General features: G+C 43.5%; 1 protein-coding gene across 1 annotated transcript in view; it reads right to left on the minus strand.

The window, feature by feature from the left end:
- The window catches only part of LOC142143126 (kyphoscoliosis peptidase-like), a 58693-nt gene that overhangs the window by 10675 nt on the left and 32846 nt on the right, over nucleotides 1-15172 (minus strand). Inside the window, exons 8-9 of the mRNA XM_075200838.1 lie at nucleotides 11555-12444; nucleotides 11405-11408 (exon numbers count right to left, since the gene is read on the minus strand). Of these exons, the coding sequence (XP_075056939.1) occupies nucleotides 11405-11408; nucleotides 11555-12444 (894 nt within the window). The remainder of the gene's footprint in view (nucleotides 1-11404; nucleotides 11409-11554; nucleotides 12445-15172) is intronic.

Consider the following 15172-nt stretch of genomic DNA (forward strand, 5'->3'; position numbering starts at 1 on the left):
CCCTCACCCAGGTCGTACCAAGAAGCTGCCTTCTTGCTATGGGGTCACCCACGGACCCTAAGTACGGGTTCTTTAAGCCCGGCTGAGGCTCAGTAGAACAGCACACTAACCCGCGGGCCGACTGCCGCACGGAACAGCCGATCGAACTGAACCGCCCGACTGCCTGTACTCGGGTATCTCACACGTGTCCCTACGTCCGGAACCACAGGTCCACCTGCACGGAACCGGCCTTGAGGACCCTTGATCAGAACCACGGCCGCCCCTGGAACTGCCTCAAGGTGTGCTGTACTGCCACCAACTCACTCAGCCACCCCCCTCTGGGTACCAGTGTGACCCCGGGGACCTAAGGGACAGGAAAACTACGTGTGTTCTCCCCTGACTATGTGTATGCTGGTACTTACACTTGTCCCCCACAGCACGGGTTAACACAGGAAAACCACAGGAAACAAGAGCCTACCTTTAATGGGGGCCTGACGTCTTGCCCCTGGACACAGTTAGAAAGCACACCAAAATACTGTAATGTAAACTACACTCGCCACACAGACAGAATAAATAGATACAGTATACAGTACCTTGCCCGCTACTTACCCGAACACACCGCTGCTAGCCAACCAGCAGGTTGCTACAGCACCACAGGAGCCTACGCTCGACCGTACCTCCTAACCACGTGTGCTCACCTCACACAGGACCGCGCCTACTCTCACGAGGCTCCCACGCCTCTACCACACACCACCAGGGCCTTATGCCCTACACACCATGGGTCTCTGCCCAGCTACACACAGAGCCTTGTGCTCTAATTAATGGGCCTCAGCCCCCTCTCTACCTCAGGGCTCTGAGCCCACTCACTAGGGCCTTATGCCCTACTACCTAGGGGTCCTAGCCCCTGCCTACTGAGGCCTGTGGCCTCCCTAACTAACTGAGGGCCTTGTGCCCTTAATAACCTACAGGCTACCAGCCTCTAACCAGGCCCTCTGGCCTTCCTATGGCCTCTAGGCCCCTAACTACCTAAGGGCCTTGTGTCCTTGTACCTGGGCTCTCTGAGTCCCCTTCCCTAACTAACAGGGGCTTGTCCCCTTTATATAGATACTAATGGCCTACTGGCCCACTACTTCGTTGGGGCCTAGTGCCCAGGTCCCTGGGCCTTGTGCCCCTACTTTACAGTGCCAACGGGCCTTGTGCCCGACTGTGCCCACGGGCCTAGTGCCCGAATTCAACGTTGAGTATACTTACCTGCTCTGCGCAGGATACTCAACTTGCCACACCGTCTTCTTCCTTTCTTCTCCGGGTCTTCCAGACCCTCCAGCCGGCGGCGCCTCTTCTCCGCTTCGGCGCTGGGTCTCCAGTTGCAGCTGGGGCGGGGGCGCTCTCAGCCCTGACAAGGGCTCCCCGCCGGCGATCTCCGCTCCGGCGGCTTGCTTGGAGTCTTCTGGCGGCAGGGTAGCTCACGGCCCTTACAAGGGCCCCCTGCCGCCGCTGCCGCTGGTCTTGTTGCTGGACGTCTTGCAGAGACGTCCTCTCTCTTCTCCGCCGACGGACTTCTGCCAAAATGGCGCCACCCGGCGACTTATATAGTCGCCGGCGTGACGTCATTAGCCGGCGCGAGCGCTGATTGGCTCGCGTCGGCGCCAATCTTTTGAATGGCCGGGCGTGAGCCGCGATTGGCTCGCGCATCCGGCCGCTGATTGGCCAGCGGGGAAAGATGAGCCCTGATTGGCTCATCCTTCCCCCGCGCCCAGGACCTGCAAGAAAGAAGTTATACTCACCGCCGCTGGATCGATGGACGGGTGAGTACTTCTTCTCTTCTTTCTTCCTGCTGGGCACCATCGGGGACCTCTTCAGCCCCTCCAGGGGCACAGCGCTGCCGGATATCTTCGCCCTCTTCACGGGCACCGGCTCTGGCATCTTCTGTCCCTCCACATTTCCGCCGCCTTTTTCCATTGTGGTCCCCACAATCAACGTCTTCTCCTCTACGTCCACCTCCAAGGGTCGCTTACCGGCATCCCTGACTTGCGTCCACCGGGTCCTTCGCGGTAAAGCCCTCTCGCGCAGGATCCACGCCATCCTGGCAACTTCCTCGCCCGAAGTCGGTATCCAGGGAGTCTCTTCCTCGGCGCATGCCGGAACCTCCCATCCGTCCGATACCTCCTCGGTTGTGCGGGAAGCTTCTTCAGAAGGTGACAACATCCACCACTCTCCAGCTGCGCTCTCTAAAGTACAGTCTTCTTCAGGCAGTACTTCTTCAGCAGCTCTCTCTTCCGGGGTACTGATGGCTTCCATCCTCTCGGGTACCACCGGGCAGACATCTTCACATGTCTCCGGACACAGCGTTGCCCCGTGGAGGGTCTGCTCAGTTCTCCCTTCGTCTTCAGGGACCAACTCTTCCACAGCCACGGACAAGTCGTCTGACGTATCCGACGTCTCCAATACCCCAGCTCCAGCATCCGGCTGTCGTGGGTATTCTTGTCGCAAATCTTGCTTGGACGGGACGATCACCTGCGATCCGACAGTCAGCAGGCTCTGCCGATCCTTCCCTCCAGATTCCGACTTCTCTTGAGACCATGGATGGAAGGCTTCCTCGTCCTTCCACTCGAAGACTTCTACGTCTTCCCATTCATCGGAGACTTCTTCGTCCTCCCATTCACCAAAGAGCTCCTCGGCAACTGGGCACTGGTATGCGAAGTGTCCAGGCAACCCACACTTCCAGCACAGCATTTCTTCCACCGGTTGCCGTTTAGTACCTTTGTTCTTCTTCTTCCTTGTCTCACAACGTTCCAGGATTTGCTTCGTGAACGCTGCCACTTCGTCACGAGAGATGACACAGCTGTATCCCTCGTACAGCGGAATGATCCCCCGATGAGCCATCGTTGATCCTGCCGACTACGCCAAAATGTAACGCCCCCTGCGGGGAAAGACAGGGACAGACGCAACAGAAAAGAACTCACCTTGTAAACGATGGTCACCTCCAGTCCGCTTCCGATTTCCCAGCTGCGATCTAATCCCAGCAGATCCGCAGCCGCAGTCACCTCCAATCACGTCCCTCTAAGATAGAGACAGGGATTACGGCCGTGCCTACCAGGTAAGGGCTGTCCGAGACTACGGCAAAGGACAAGGACACGGTCAGTCCAAGCTCCTTGCCGCCTCCTCACTTTGTTCTTGCCAAGACGCGGGGGACTACAGGCACTGAAGGCCAAGACTAATCCGAGGACTAATCCCGCCTCAAGTGCCTCACACACCTGCCGGTGAGGGCCTAACCGAAAGGGGGAATCGAGCGTGATACTCACCGGGACACTCCCACTTCCGATCCGGTTCTCCTGCACCTTCCCGACTCCTGCGGATGACAAGAACACACAGCCTCCCTCTACGCTCTCCGTGAAACTAAGATGGCACCCACAAAACTGGACTAACTACAACGGCGACCCGACCCTAACAACGTTCTAATGGTCGGCAACGCAACTAAGTCAAACACTAGGACTAACTAAATGTGGTGCACTAACGGAACTACTAGTTACACGCTACGGGGAACACCAGCCGGTGTTCACAGCCTAAACCGGAGGGCGGTTCCTAACCCCCTCACCCAGGTCGTACCAAGAAGCTGCCTTCTTGCTATGGGGTCACCCACGGACCCTAAGTACGGGTTCTTTAAGCCCGGCTGAGGCTCAGTAGAACAGCACACTAACCCGCGGGCCGACTGCCGCACGGAACAGCCGATCGAACTGAACCGCCCGACTGCCTGTACTCGGGTATCTCACACGTGTCCCTACGTCCGGAACCACAGGTCCACCTGCACGGAACCGGCCTTGAGGACCCTTGATCAGAACCACGGCCGCCCCTGGAACTGCCTCAAGGTGTGCTGTACTGCCACCAACTCACTCAGCCACCCCCCTCTGGGTACCAGTGTGACCCCGGGGACCTAAGGGACAGGAAAACTACGTGTGTTCTCCCCTGACTATGTGTATGCTGGTACTTACACTTGTCCCCCACAGCACGGGTTAACACAGGAAAACCACAGGAAACAAGAGCCTACCTTTAATGGGGGCCTGACGTCTTGCCCCTGGACACAGTTAGAAAGCACACCAAAATACTGTAATGTAAACTACACTCGCCACACAGACAGAATAAATAGATACAGTATACAGTACCTTGCCCGCTACTTACCCGAACACACCGCTGCTAGCCAACCAGCAGGTTGCTACAGCACCACAGGAGCCTACGCTCGACCGTACCTCCTAACCACGTGTGCTCACCTCACACAGGACCGCGCCTACTCTCACGAGGCTCCCACGCCTCTACCACACACCACCAGGGCCTTATGCCCTACACACCATGGGTCTCTGCCCAGCTACACACAGAGCCTTGTGCTCTGATTAATGGGCCTCAGCCCCCTCTCTACCTCAGGGCTCTGAGCCCACTCACTAGGGCCTTATGCCCTACTACCTAGGGGTCCTAGCCCCTGCCTACCGAGGCCTGTGGCCTCCCTAACTAACTGAGGGCCTTGTGCCCTTAATAACCTACAGGCTACCAGCCTCTAACCAGGCCCTCTGGCCTTCCTATGGCCTCTAGGCCCCTAACTACCTAAGGGCCTTGTGCCCTTGTACCTGGGCTCTCTGAGTCCCCTTCCCTAACTAACAGGGGCTTGTCCCCTTTATATAGATACTAATGGCCTACTGGCCCACTACTTCGTTGGGGCCTAGTGCCCAGGTCCCTGGGCCTTGTGCCCCTACTTTACAGTGCCAACGGGCCTTGTGCCCGACTGTGCCCACGGGCCTAGTGCCCGAATTCAACGTTGAGTATACTTACCTGCTCTGCGCAGGATACTCAACTTGCCACGCCGTCTTCTTCCTTTCTTCTCCGGGTCTTCCAGACCCTCCAGCCGGCGGCGCCTCTTCTCCGCTTCGGCGCTGGGTCTCCAGTTGCAGCTGGGGCGGGGGCGCTCTCAGCCCTGACAAGGGCTCCCCGCCGGCGATCTCCGCTCCGGCGGCTTGCTTGGAGTCTTCTGGCGGCAGGGTAGCTCACGGCCCTTACAAGGGCCCCCTGCCGCCGCTGCCGCTGGTCTTGTTGCTGGACGTCTTGCAGAGACGTCCTCTCTCTTCTCCGCCGACGGACTTCTGCCAAAATGGCGCCACCCGGCGACTTATATAGTCGCTGGCGTGACGTCATTAGCCGGCACGAGCGCTGATTGGCTCGCGTCGGCGCCAATCTTTTGAATGGCCGGGCGCGAGCCGCGATTGGCTCGCGCATCCGGCCGCTGATTGGCCGGCGGGGAAAGATGAGCCCTGATTGGCTCATCCTTCCCCCGCGCCCAGGACCTGCAAGAAAGAAGTTATACTCACCGCCGCTGGATCGATGGACGGGTGAGTACTTCTTCTCTTCTTTCTTCCTGCTGGGCACCATCGGGGACCTCTTCAGCCCCTCCAGGGGCACAGCGCTGCCGGATATCTTCGCCCTCTTCACGGGCACCGGCTCTGGCATCTTCTGTCCCTCCACATAGGTGTCATGTGATTGGCATACTCTGATACTGTATATTCTAATCGCTTTCCAACTAATATGTTTCACATATATTTTACCATATATGTTTCACTAAAATATCCACCACATTTATATTGTATGCCAATGGTTAGAATGTAAATTATTGAACATACATCATCAATCTCATATGAGCTATATATCCAGAGCTGTTGTTATTCACATTAGTGTCTTCAATCTATTAATTGCACGTCTAGACTTCTAATGGCTGTCTATCTCATTCACACTATATTATAACCAAATTAGCCGCTTGTAATATGCTGGTGATTGAACTATGGAAATATCAGTTGTTATGACAACTTGTTTTGAATACAACTTGTATCTGTGAGAGTCTTACATAATCAGTGTATTATGACGCCGTGCACTTGCTACCTATCTTACTTCCACTGTAGTTCAAATCAGACTAGCCGCTCATGATTTATCAATATCTACACTGGAGAAATACCAATACAACTTTTGCAGGACATATTATTGCTATGTGAATATCAACATGTATCGTTGTACTAGGACGCTCCATCCCGACGCGCGTTTCACTCTACGCTTTCTCAAGGAGTTAACTAGTTTGTTATTGTCAGAAAGTATTTAAAATCCCTAACCAAACCTGTGTTTCCTCAATTGATTGACACCTATAAGAGCCAATCCGATCATTCAAAGGCTCTTTCTATCAATAATCATTGTGAATAAGCATGTTATTGTTACTGTCATAGAAATTAATATCAGGGTATACAAAATGTACCATGGTTAAGAGATATATTTTTATTGTACATTTAATTAACAAAAATATGTTCTTCCATTTATAAGTTATAGGCTTACAGGGATGAACCTTGAAGTCCTATGATATCGTATTAAGTAATTAAGAATTTTCCCACAGATGAATGATAAAGTTATATTAACAATTTATTATATATTAGAGAAGCTATTGAATGTATATTGTCATTCTTGCATTTTAAATTCTCTGTGAAAACTATGAATTGCCTAACGAAAAAACTCTTAATTTATTCCTTCAAGTTCATTAATCTTTTAACCATAATTTTATTTCATATGTTTGTTTATTAACTCATTATTCGTATCCAATATAATCAAATGTAGAAATGCCAAATATTAAAAAATATCATAAGTACGTTGTGGCTTAACATAAAGTTATTATTTTCATTAGAATATACCTTTTATTATTATGTTAGGGATCAGAAATTTCTTATACCCCTCAGTTCCCATCTAGATTACTATATTATCTATATTATTGTAATTAATTGATTGGTGAAGATAAAAAATAACAAGTTGAAAAACTAAATTTGTGAAAAACAACCTTATTATCAAAAATAAGTATTCCATAAAGAAATTTCTAAGTGGAAGATTGTAGTGAATTAAGGGAATAATAATATTATTTTAAAAAATTGTTATAATGTCCAATATATGATGAATGGTGTAACGGGATTTAAGTATTAGCGTCATTATCCATTAGGGGTTACTGCTAATAACCAAAAATATCTAATTATAAAATGTGTTAAATATAGAATTGTGTCTTCATGTGCAATTCCTTAAGTGATATTATGGATTTAATTTGCTAATTATTGTATTTTATAGTTCTCTATAATTATTTATTTTGTTATGTTACAGTTAACTTATAGCAATTCATATACAGTTGACTTCCCATCTGTAATAGATCAAAATTGGCACACAGTCCAATGAACTCAAACCCCGAGGAATACGGAGGCATCATCCGTCTATCCCCATGTAGGTGTTTGGTCTGGCCATTTGTTAATTATGTTGTATTTTTATCATTATATCCTGCTCTTATTCAAAGGATTTCCTTATATTCCTCAATCTCATGTCCTAAAGAAAAGGAACATAATTGATATTTTCATTGAGACCATATGGTGCTACAATCTCCAAAAATAATTTCTTGTTTTAGAAGTGCTACTTTGAAATTACCTCCTCTGATGTCAATTACAAATGTCATTAGGCCATTTGGATCTCAATTATGTTTTTCCAAGTAATGTCTTGCCACTGCCGTTAAGACCTTATATTTTCTGTGGTCATTTTCTGCATTCCAAATATTTGCAGATGTTCTAGAACTCGCTTTTTTATGGGTCTGGTGGTCATGCCCACATATATTTTCTCAGATGGACATTGAAGGCCGTAGACTACTCCTTTGGTGTTGCAGTTAAAAAAATATTTTATTGCATGTTTCTTATTATATTTGTCAATTATACACATTTTTTTGATCATATATTGACAAGCTTTACAACAACCACAGGGATATGTTCCAGTGGTAATAGCTTTTTTCAGTTGTCCCAAGCGAGATGACTATGTACTAGTATATCTTTAAGATTTTTTGTCATCTCCAACTCATATTGATTCTTGGTCCCAAAATATGTCGTAGGTCTTTTTCAGTTTGTAAGATGGGCCAATGATTTTGTAAAATCTTCTGAAATTCTCTCCAATCCTGGAAAAAGTCTGCTGCAAATCAATTTTCATTCCTCTTGTTAGATCTCTTCGGTTTGGGAATTATAAGATGGTCTCTGTTTTTTTGTTCTGCTATCCTTCTAGATTGTTTTATAAGCCTATTACTGTAACCTATTTCTTTTAAATGTACAGTTAGTTCAACAGCTCATAGTTTAAAGATATCTAAATCTGATCAGTTCCTTCTCAACCTCAGAAATTCCTCCTTTGGAATCCCTCTAAGTACTGGTGGGAAGTGAAATCTTCTCTTAAGTTTAAGTAAACTATTCATAGCCGTATGTTTGCGAAATAAACCTGTTTCTAAAAACACATTGATGTTTTTGCGGATCTGTAAATCCAGAAAATTTACTTGTTCTTGGTCAATTTCACTAGTCATCTTTAAATTGAAATTATTAGAATTTAATTTCTTGATAAATTCCTCAAATAGCTATTTTTCACCTCCCCATATCATAAAAACATCATCGATGTATCTCATCCATATTATGATGTGGTCTGTATATTTTATATTGTCATCTGAGAAGACAAATTCCCTCTCCCACCACCCGAGGTATATATTGGCGTATGTGGGGGCAAATGCTGCCCCAATCGCCGTACCACGTGTTTGTTGATAGAAGCTATTGTCAAAAGTGAAATAATTGTTAGTTACAACAAATGCCAAAATGCCCATTATGTGTTGTATGCTGGTATACATCTGCTGTTACCAGCCACATATTTGGATCTAATACTACATCATGCAGTTTCTTCAATACATCTGTTGTATCCTTTGTGTATGAAGGTAGGCAGGTGACATACTTTCTTAGATAAGTATCTAGAAAGATACTGGTTTGTTCGGTAAGGCTTCCAATTCCAGACAGTATAGGTCTGCCATTTTGTGACAGTTCATCTCTGTGTATTGTCCAGATCTTTCTTACATTGCTCAAAAATCTTTTGGAATGCTTCCATTACTTCAAATTGTATGAACTTTCTTGTTACATCATATATTTATTTACTTAAACACCAAGGAGTAATGTAACATGTTTAATTAAGATAAGCATGAGTTCTTTTGAGCATTTCATTAATGATGTTTCCCATTCTTTCTTTAACGGTTCATCCCTTAACTCATAGGGTAAATCTTTGGTCTTAAACCTCTTGGTGTGAGATCATATTCTATGTAGTTTTCAAACATTCTTTTATTCCACCAAGTCTTTGTTTGTCTATATAAAGCTCTTTTTAATAAGCCAATGTTGTCTTCCCAATCTATTTGTTGTCCTTTTTGTTTAATATCAAGAAAGGTGGATTTTGTATTTCTCCTTAGTTTTCCTTGTCGATTATTTAATTCCATGCTTAGATCAAAACTGGCCATGTTGACTAATTAACTGTGTAATAGTATTTTTGTTTATGTTGTTATTCGTTCCTAAATTTAATAAATATCCGATTATCAAATTCTCTATAAGACCTGACACATGAAACCTACATAGTAACAACTGTCTTCTTAACTGAAACATTTATACTACAATATGTCATTTTTACGATGAAGCTGGAATTACCTGATTATCTACAATCAGAGTTTAAATCAAGGACATACAGCACATATATAATAATAAGTACAATATATTGATACAAACTGTACAATACTTTAATGAAAATATAGACATCTTGTAAATAAGCATTGCTAATAGGTGAACAATCACATTGATTTTAATCACATTTCTTTCTTATTCTCACTTCTTACCACTATATATTAATTATTTCGCTCAATAGGCATTTTAACATGTATAATAATAAAGTCATTATTTTAAGATAATTTATAAACCTTTGAGTGCATCCTTTATGGGAGAATCTTTTTACTCTTTCCTTTTTTGCAAATTTTTATATTTTTTCTCTCTGGAAGCACCTCCTGCAGACCAATAACATTGGCAATTTTTGAGATATAGCAGGTGGTTTAATTAATATAAAGAAGTTCTGTTCAAGTGCTCAAAAATTGCTTTGTAAGGATACATCTGGGTCAAAATTGGACCCATCTCCAAGGGGTGTAGTTGACTTGCGTCTCTACATTCTTACTGTACTGAACTTACCCTGACAATTCCCCAAGCTCAAGTCTAATTTTCTTTATACTCAGTGCTAAATATGGCTACAAGTTTTCATGGGCTGAAAATCAAAATAAGGCCCAAAGTGATTTGTCTAAGGCCACAAGAAGCAGATACTGGTAATCAATCTAAGGCCTGCAATACATGTGTCAGTCAGTACCCTACCCTATAGTGCATCTAAGCATACCATATGTCCATATGTGATACATTGTAGGTGGACACTGGTGCATCCCTGTCCCCATTATGGCATTGGACTTGATTTGAATGCAATTTTGTGAATTTTAAATATTCATTAAGTACTAATTTATAAAGCTTAGAGAATTAGAATAAATTTTATGGACAGAATAATAGGAATTGTACTGTGTACAATGTCCAGGGGGAAAGGGTTTACCACTACTGTATGCTATGTGTGAGGGCATCTTAAAGATGGGAATTACAGTTCATATTAGTAAGATGTGGGCCATGTATCCTTATAATTGCTTTACCAGAGAAACATGGAAGAGCCACCTATTCATACAAGGGAAAGTAATGAAAATCCGTTTTACATTGACTTGTGTCTGTACTACGTAATCAGCTTTTGTTGACTGGGGGCTGCCATTTTGATATATCACATAGTCATTTATACTGTCCTGTCCATAGCTAGAGAGCTAACAATTCTATAGTAACAAAATGATCTGAATTATTCCTATGTAATGTAAACAGGTGAAAGAGGTAAGAAAAACTCTGCTGTTGACAAGCCACTGACTAGAGATGTGAGACAGACTTTCAGGGAAATATGACAGTTTACAGTTAGCAATTTTTTAATCATTTTCTTGTTAGCGATACTCAATACCCATCAGCTGCCAGTTTTTTTGTGGGACAGACATCATTTTTGAATGCCAAAAGAGATTTATTAATTTGGAGGTGTGATCTCAATTAAATATAAATATTGTCCTATTTTGTTCATTTATGCTCAGTTGAACATTAACTTTAAGCTGCCCTGAATGGCCATGTGAACGGCCTTTGCAATCCTCATATAGACCATTGATCGATTTCTAATGCCCCATCTGAGCTTCAATTCAACATTAGTCCAGACATACAGGCAACATGGGCTGACCACACGTGTGCTTGAACCTTTTAAGTCTCTCTCTATCGGGACAAATTGTCATAAAGTGTATTCACCATAAATGTCTGCCTGGCTCTGATGTAATATCTACCCTATGTAATAGGGCATTTATTCTTTTGGGGTGTTTGTGGCTAATGTATAAAAGTTCTATTTGTGGCAAGACATTTGTTGGGGTACAGTATATGTGGATGTCTATTAACCACTTTAGAAAATCTGTTCAAACAAATCATTAATTATTAACAGTTACCATTCTGTAAAACCAAAAAACATTCAACATTAAACTTAACACATCAATAGTTTCATTTGGAAAATTATCAGTATAGTGAACTATGAAACGTATAGCTTCTGTGTTCTGCAGTATCCTCCAGTTTTATGACTACTGTGTTTCCACTCCTACGTCATATTTTAGGAGGTAATGCCAGGTATTTGGTTCATTCATGTATTTGATCATGACACTGAGCTCTTTTCTATCATCTGTGCTGCACGTCCCTTCCCAGTAGCCATTGTCAGCAAGAGTCAGTGGGGTGTAACTTTCCCCATTAACGCACACTCCAGTCACACCAGGGATATGTAGCCTGAAGGAAACATTGCTGTTCTTAGGTAGAACGCCCTCTAGAGGCTGCACCAGGTCATAGTGTTTTGCCCACTTGGAGTATGTTAATGGAAATACGGGCCACCTGACACTGGTGTTAGTACTAATAATGAGATAGTTACATAAATAGGTGTAATTTGTATGGTTACTTTTTCCAGGCTTAATAAAAACACATAAGACATAAGTTCCTGATTGTGGGAGCCGGACCTTCATTTTCACTTTGTCCTTCGTTTTCTTGAGGAAGATGTGTCTGCTCTCCATCTCTGATGTCATTTGTACTTCATCAGAGTGTAAGGTACATAGAAAACGTAAGTCCCTCTTCACTGCAAAGTTAATGGTACCGCATCCATTCTCTGTATGAATGACCGGGTCCGGGTGTGAGGGCTGAACTAGCCCGGCCTCTTCTGACACCCAACTTGGACCAACAGGGTTAATAAGAGATTTGGGGATTTTCATTCTAGTGTCAACAGAGTTGCATTCTATTATGTAGCTGAGGACATAATGATATACCTTTCCAGAACCTGGAACCATTGCAAATACTTTTAAGACGTGTTGTCCAGTCTTATCGGGGTAAACATCAAGCTTCATCCCGCAGTCTACTAGCTTCATTACACCCGATTTCTTGTTTTCACTTAGGTCAAAGGTGAATAGCAAATTATGGCGACTTTTAATAGCAATTGAGACTTTTCCGTTAACTAGATAGAACAATGTGATATATAGTTATTAAAAGACATTAATTCAACCAAGAATATATATAAGTACAAAATAAGGTGTGAAGGGAAAATATACACTATATACAAGTACAGTTTGTTTTTAATTCATTATTTGTCTTCAAATGTTTAGTAAAATTTACTGACAACAGTCACTCTGGACAGAGAACTGCATATTTACATTTACTAACAAAGAACTCCAATGCAGTTTTTTCCAACGTTATCCTTCATCAAGCTATTTGAACCACAAGAAATTGTCCAATGTTTATCCCTGGTGACCCTTTTGTTCAATGTGTTCTCCAGGACTCTGAGCCTGGAAAACATTCAAAATGAGTGTGTCAGCTTCTGTGTGTCAGCTGACCTTGACTTGTCCAGTAAGCTGAGACCTGACTCAGCAGCAATGTTTATCAGGTATCAGCTGATATGACAAGCTGTGGTCAGCTGGTATCAAACACTTTGAATATTCTCCAAGCCAGAGAACATAGTTCACTGATGTGTTATATCCATCCTCTCCCTCCCAAGTAAATGTAATGGACTTACTCAGTGAAACTTAGAAGCTCTACATTACACCATTATGTGTTTTCTGTGCATGCTCCACCAGACTGCACCCCTGTGGACATAATACATTCAAATGCACGTTAAGTGATATTCAGAAACTGGTTCATGTAGTGTGTCCCAGATCTGAAATTGAAAATTTAAAACTCACAATGCTTTTTTAATGCTTTTTATTCTGGCAGAAAGTTGTACATCTGGCTTAACAGACACTATAATATTATTTATAGACTGAGAAATATTGAGTTAAACAGGTTTTAAGTTAAACAGGTTTTGTGTTTACTGTGTACTCCACTAGGAATATCTTCATTCCACCCACATCCTTCTCTCTGCCTATGCAAGCTCATGTCCCTTCCTTAATGTGTCCATCTTACTCCTCAATGCTATGTACCCTGGTATAAATATAGGTGCAATTTCCCAGATCTAGGTGACTTCAAACCTGCATTTGTGTCACAGAGTAGTAATTGTCTGCTTTATAAACGACCCGTGCAATCCTCTCCACAACAGCCCTTCAGCAAGATGTATTTAAGAATCACAAAAATTGCTGATCCATACTACTTCTTTATATGCAAATTTGCTTATTTGCCTGTCTAACAAAACAAAATAACAATCAATTAATTAAATGGTAAAAAAAAGACCACTGAGAACAATGTAAAGATATACCAATTGTGCTATGCATAATAATGTGCCCATACAATCTACAATATGTAGGCACCAGCAAACCCAAACAGGGTTGGGATCAGTAGTGTATCAGCAAAAAATGCTGATACATCGGCAAGGGGGTTCGTATTATAGGAGCAAAAATTAACGGATATTATATCTAGAATATTAAAGACATCATAAATACAATACATCATTTATTGTTCCACTAACTCTGTGTTTCCATTTACCATTTAATTTATTATTGTTGTTTTGGTTATGTGCAAATCCTATATTCACTCACCACCACTGCTTCCAAAATACATTTGGGACACATTTTTGCAGTTCTATCCTGGACATCCAGATCTAGTAAAGCGTAGCTGCATTTATGTCTGAAAATCATGAGACTAAGGAGAGATCGGGACTGTATTTTTAATATATATAATTTTTTAGTGTTTGAATATTTTAAATATGTTGTTTTGAAGTGCACCTAATAACATGCTTTAGTGCAGAAGTGCAACTGGAAGATGCAAAATACATTAAAACTATAGGACAAGACTCTGCAACCAGAGATGGAACTAACGCCAGAGCAACCCATACGACTGCTATAGAGCTTAGTGGTATGGGGGTCTTCTGAGCATGCACAGTGCAAATGGTGCACAATGAAGCAACATTTTGATTTTCAATTCCAGATCAGAAAGGCCAATGGGGGTTCACTGTGCATGTGTTACCTCCAGCATGTTAGAAGAGCAAAGCAATGGCCTTCAGAGTGGATTGCTGTGTCCCCCTCTAAATTTTGCATTGGGGCATTGCAATGTCCCTGCCTCCAGCTTACAGAGGTGAAAGACAAAAACAAATCAATGAGGGGGGGGGGGACAATATAGTGCGCCATCTGCCAAAGAAGAGGACACTTCTTTAAATGTGTCATCTCCACCCTTTTATTTAATTGAAATAATGTCCCAGCTCAGATAACGACAGCATGTCCATGTGTTGAAGAGGGATGTGCTAGGTATGCCAACATCTAACCAATACCCCCTCCTAAACATTGTCAGCAACATAGAGTAGTACTGCATGGCACTCTACAATACTGGAGCAGGAAGCTTGTGAGCTTGAACCTACCGATGTATGAACGTGCAAGTTGAGAGTGAATCCCCAGTATGTAAGTGATGTAACCAAAATGAACAGGCTACAGATCGCTGTGCCTACTTTTGGCCATTCTAAGAATACAAGTTGCCATATGTGTGAAGCTGTGAATTTGCAAACTCACCAGAGATTGCTGTGCCAGAATAAACACGTTGCTTTGGATAGGTGAGATTAGCAAACACATCAGCTTTCCACTGCTGGTCAATGTTAACATAACAGGAGGCACAATACAAGCTTTAATTATGAAGGTAATCATGATTTCTTGTTTAGAGGGGCAAAAATGATTATTAAATTATCTTACGGGGGCCAAATTATTTTATGAATAAATAAGTTTTCATTAATGAATATATGTAGAGATGCCTCGGAAAACCAAGCCCAC

Source organism: Mixophyes fleayi, chromosome 3, assembly GCF_038048845.1.
Source record: "Mixophyes fleayi isolate aMixFle1 chromosome 3, aMixFle1.hap1, whole genome shotgun sequence".
Classification (NCBI taxonomy): Eukaryota; Metazoa; Chordata; class Amphibia; order Anura; family Limnodynastidae; genus Mixophyes; species Mixophyes fleayi.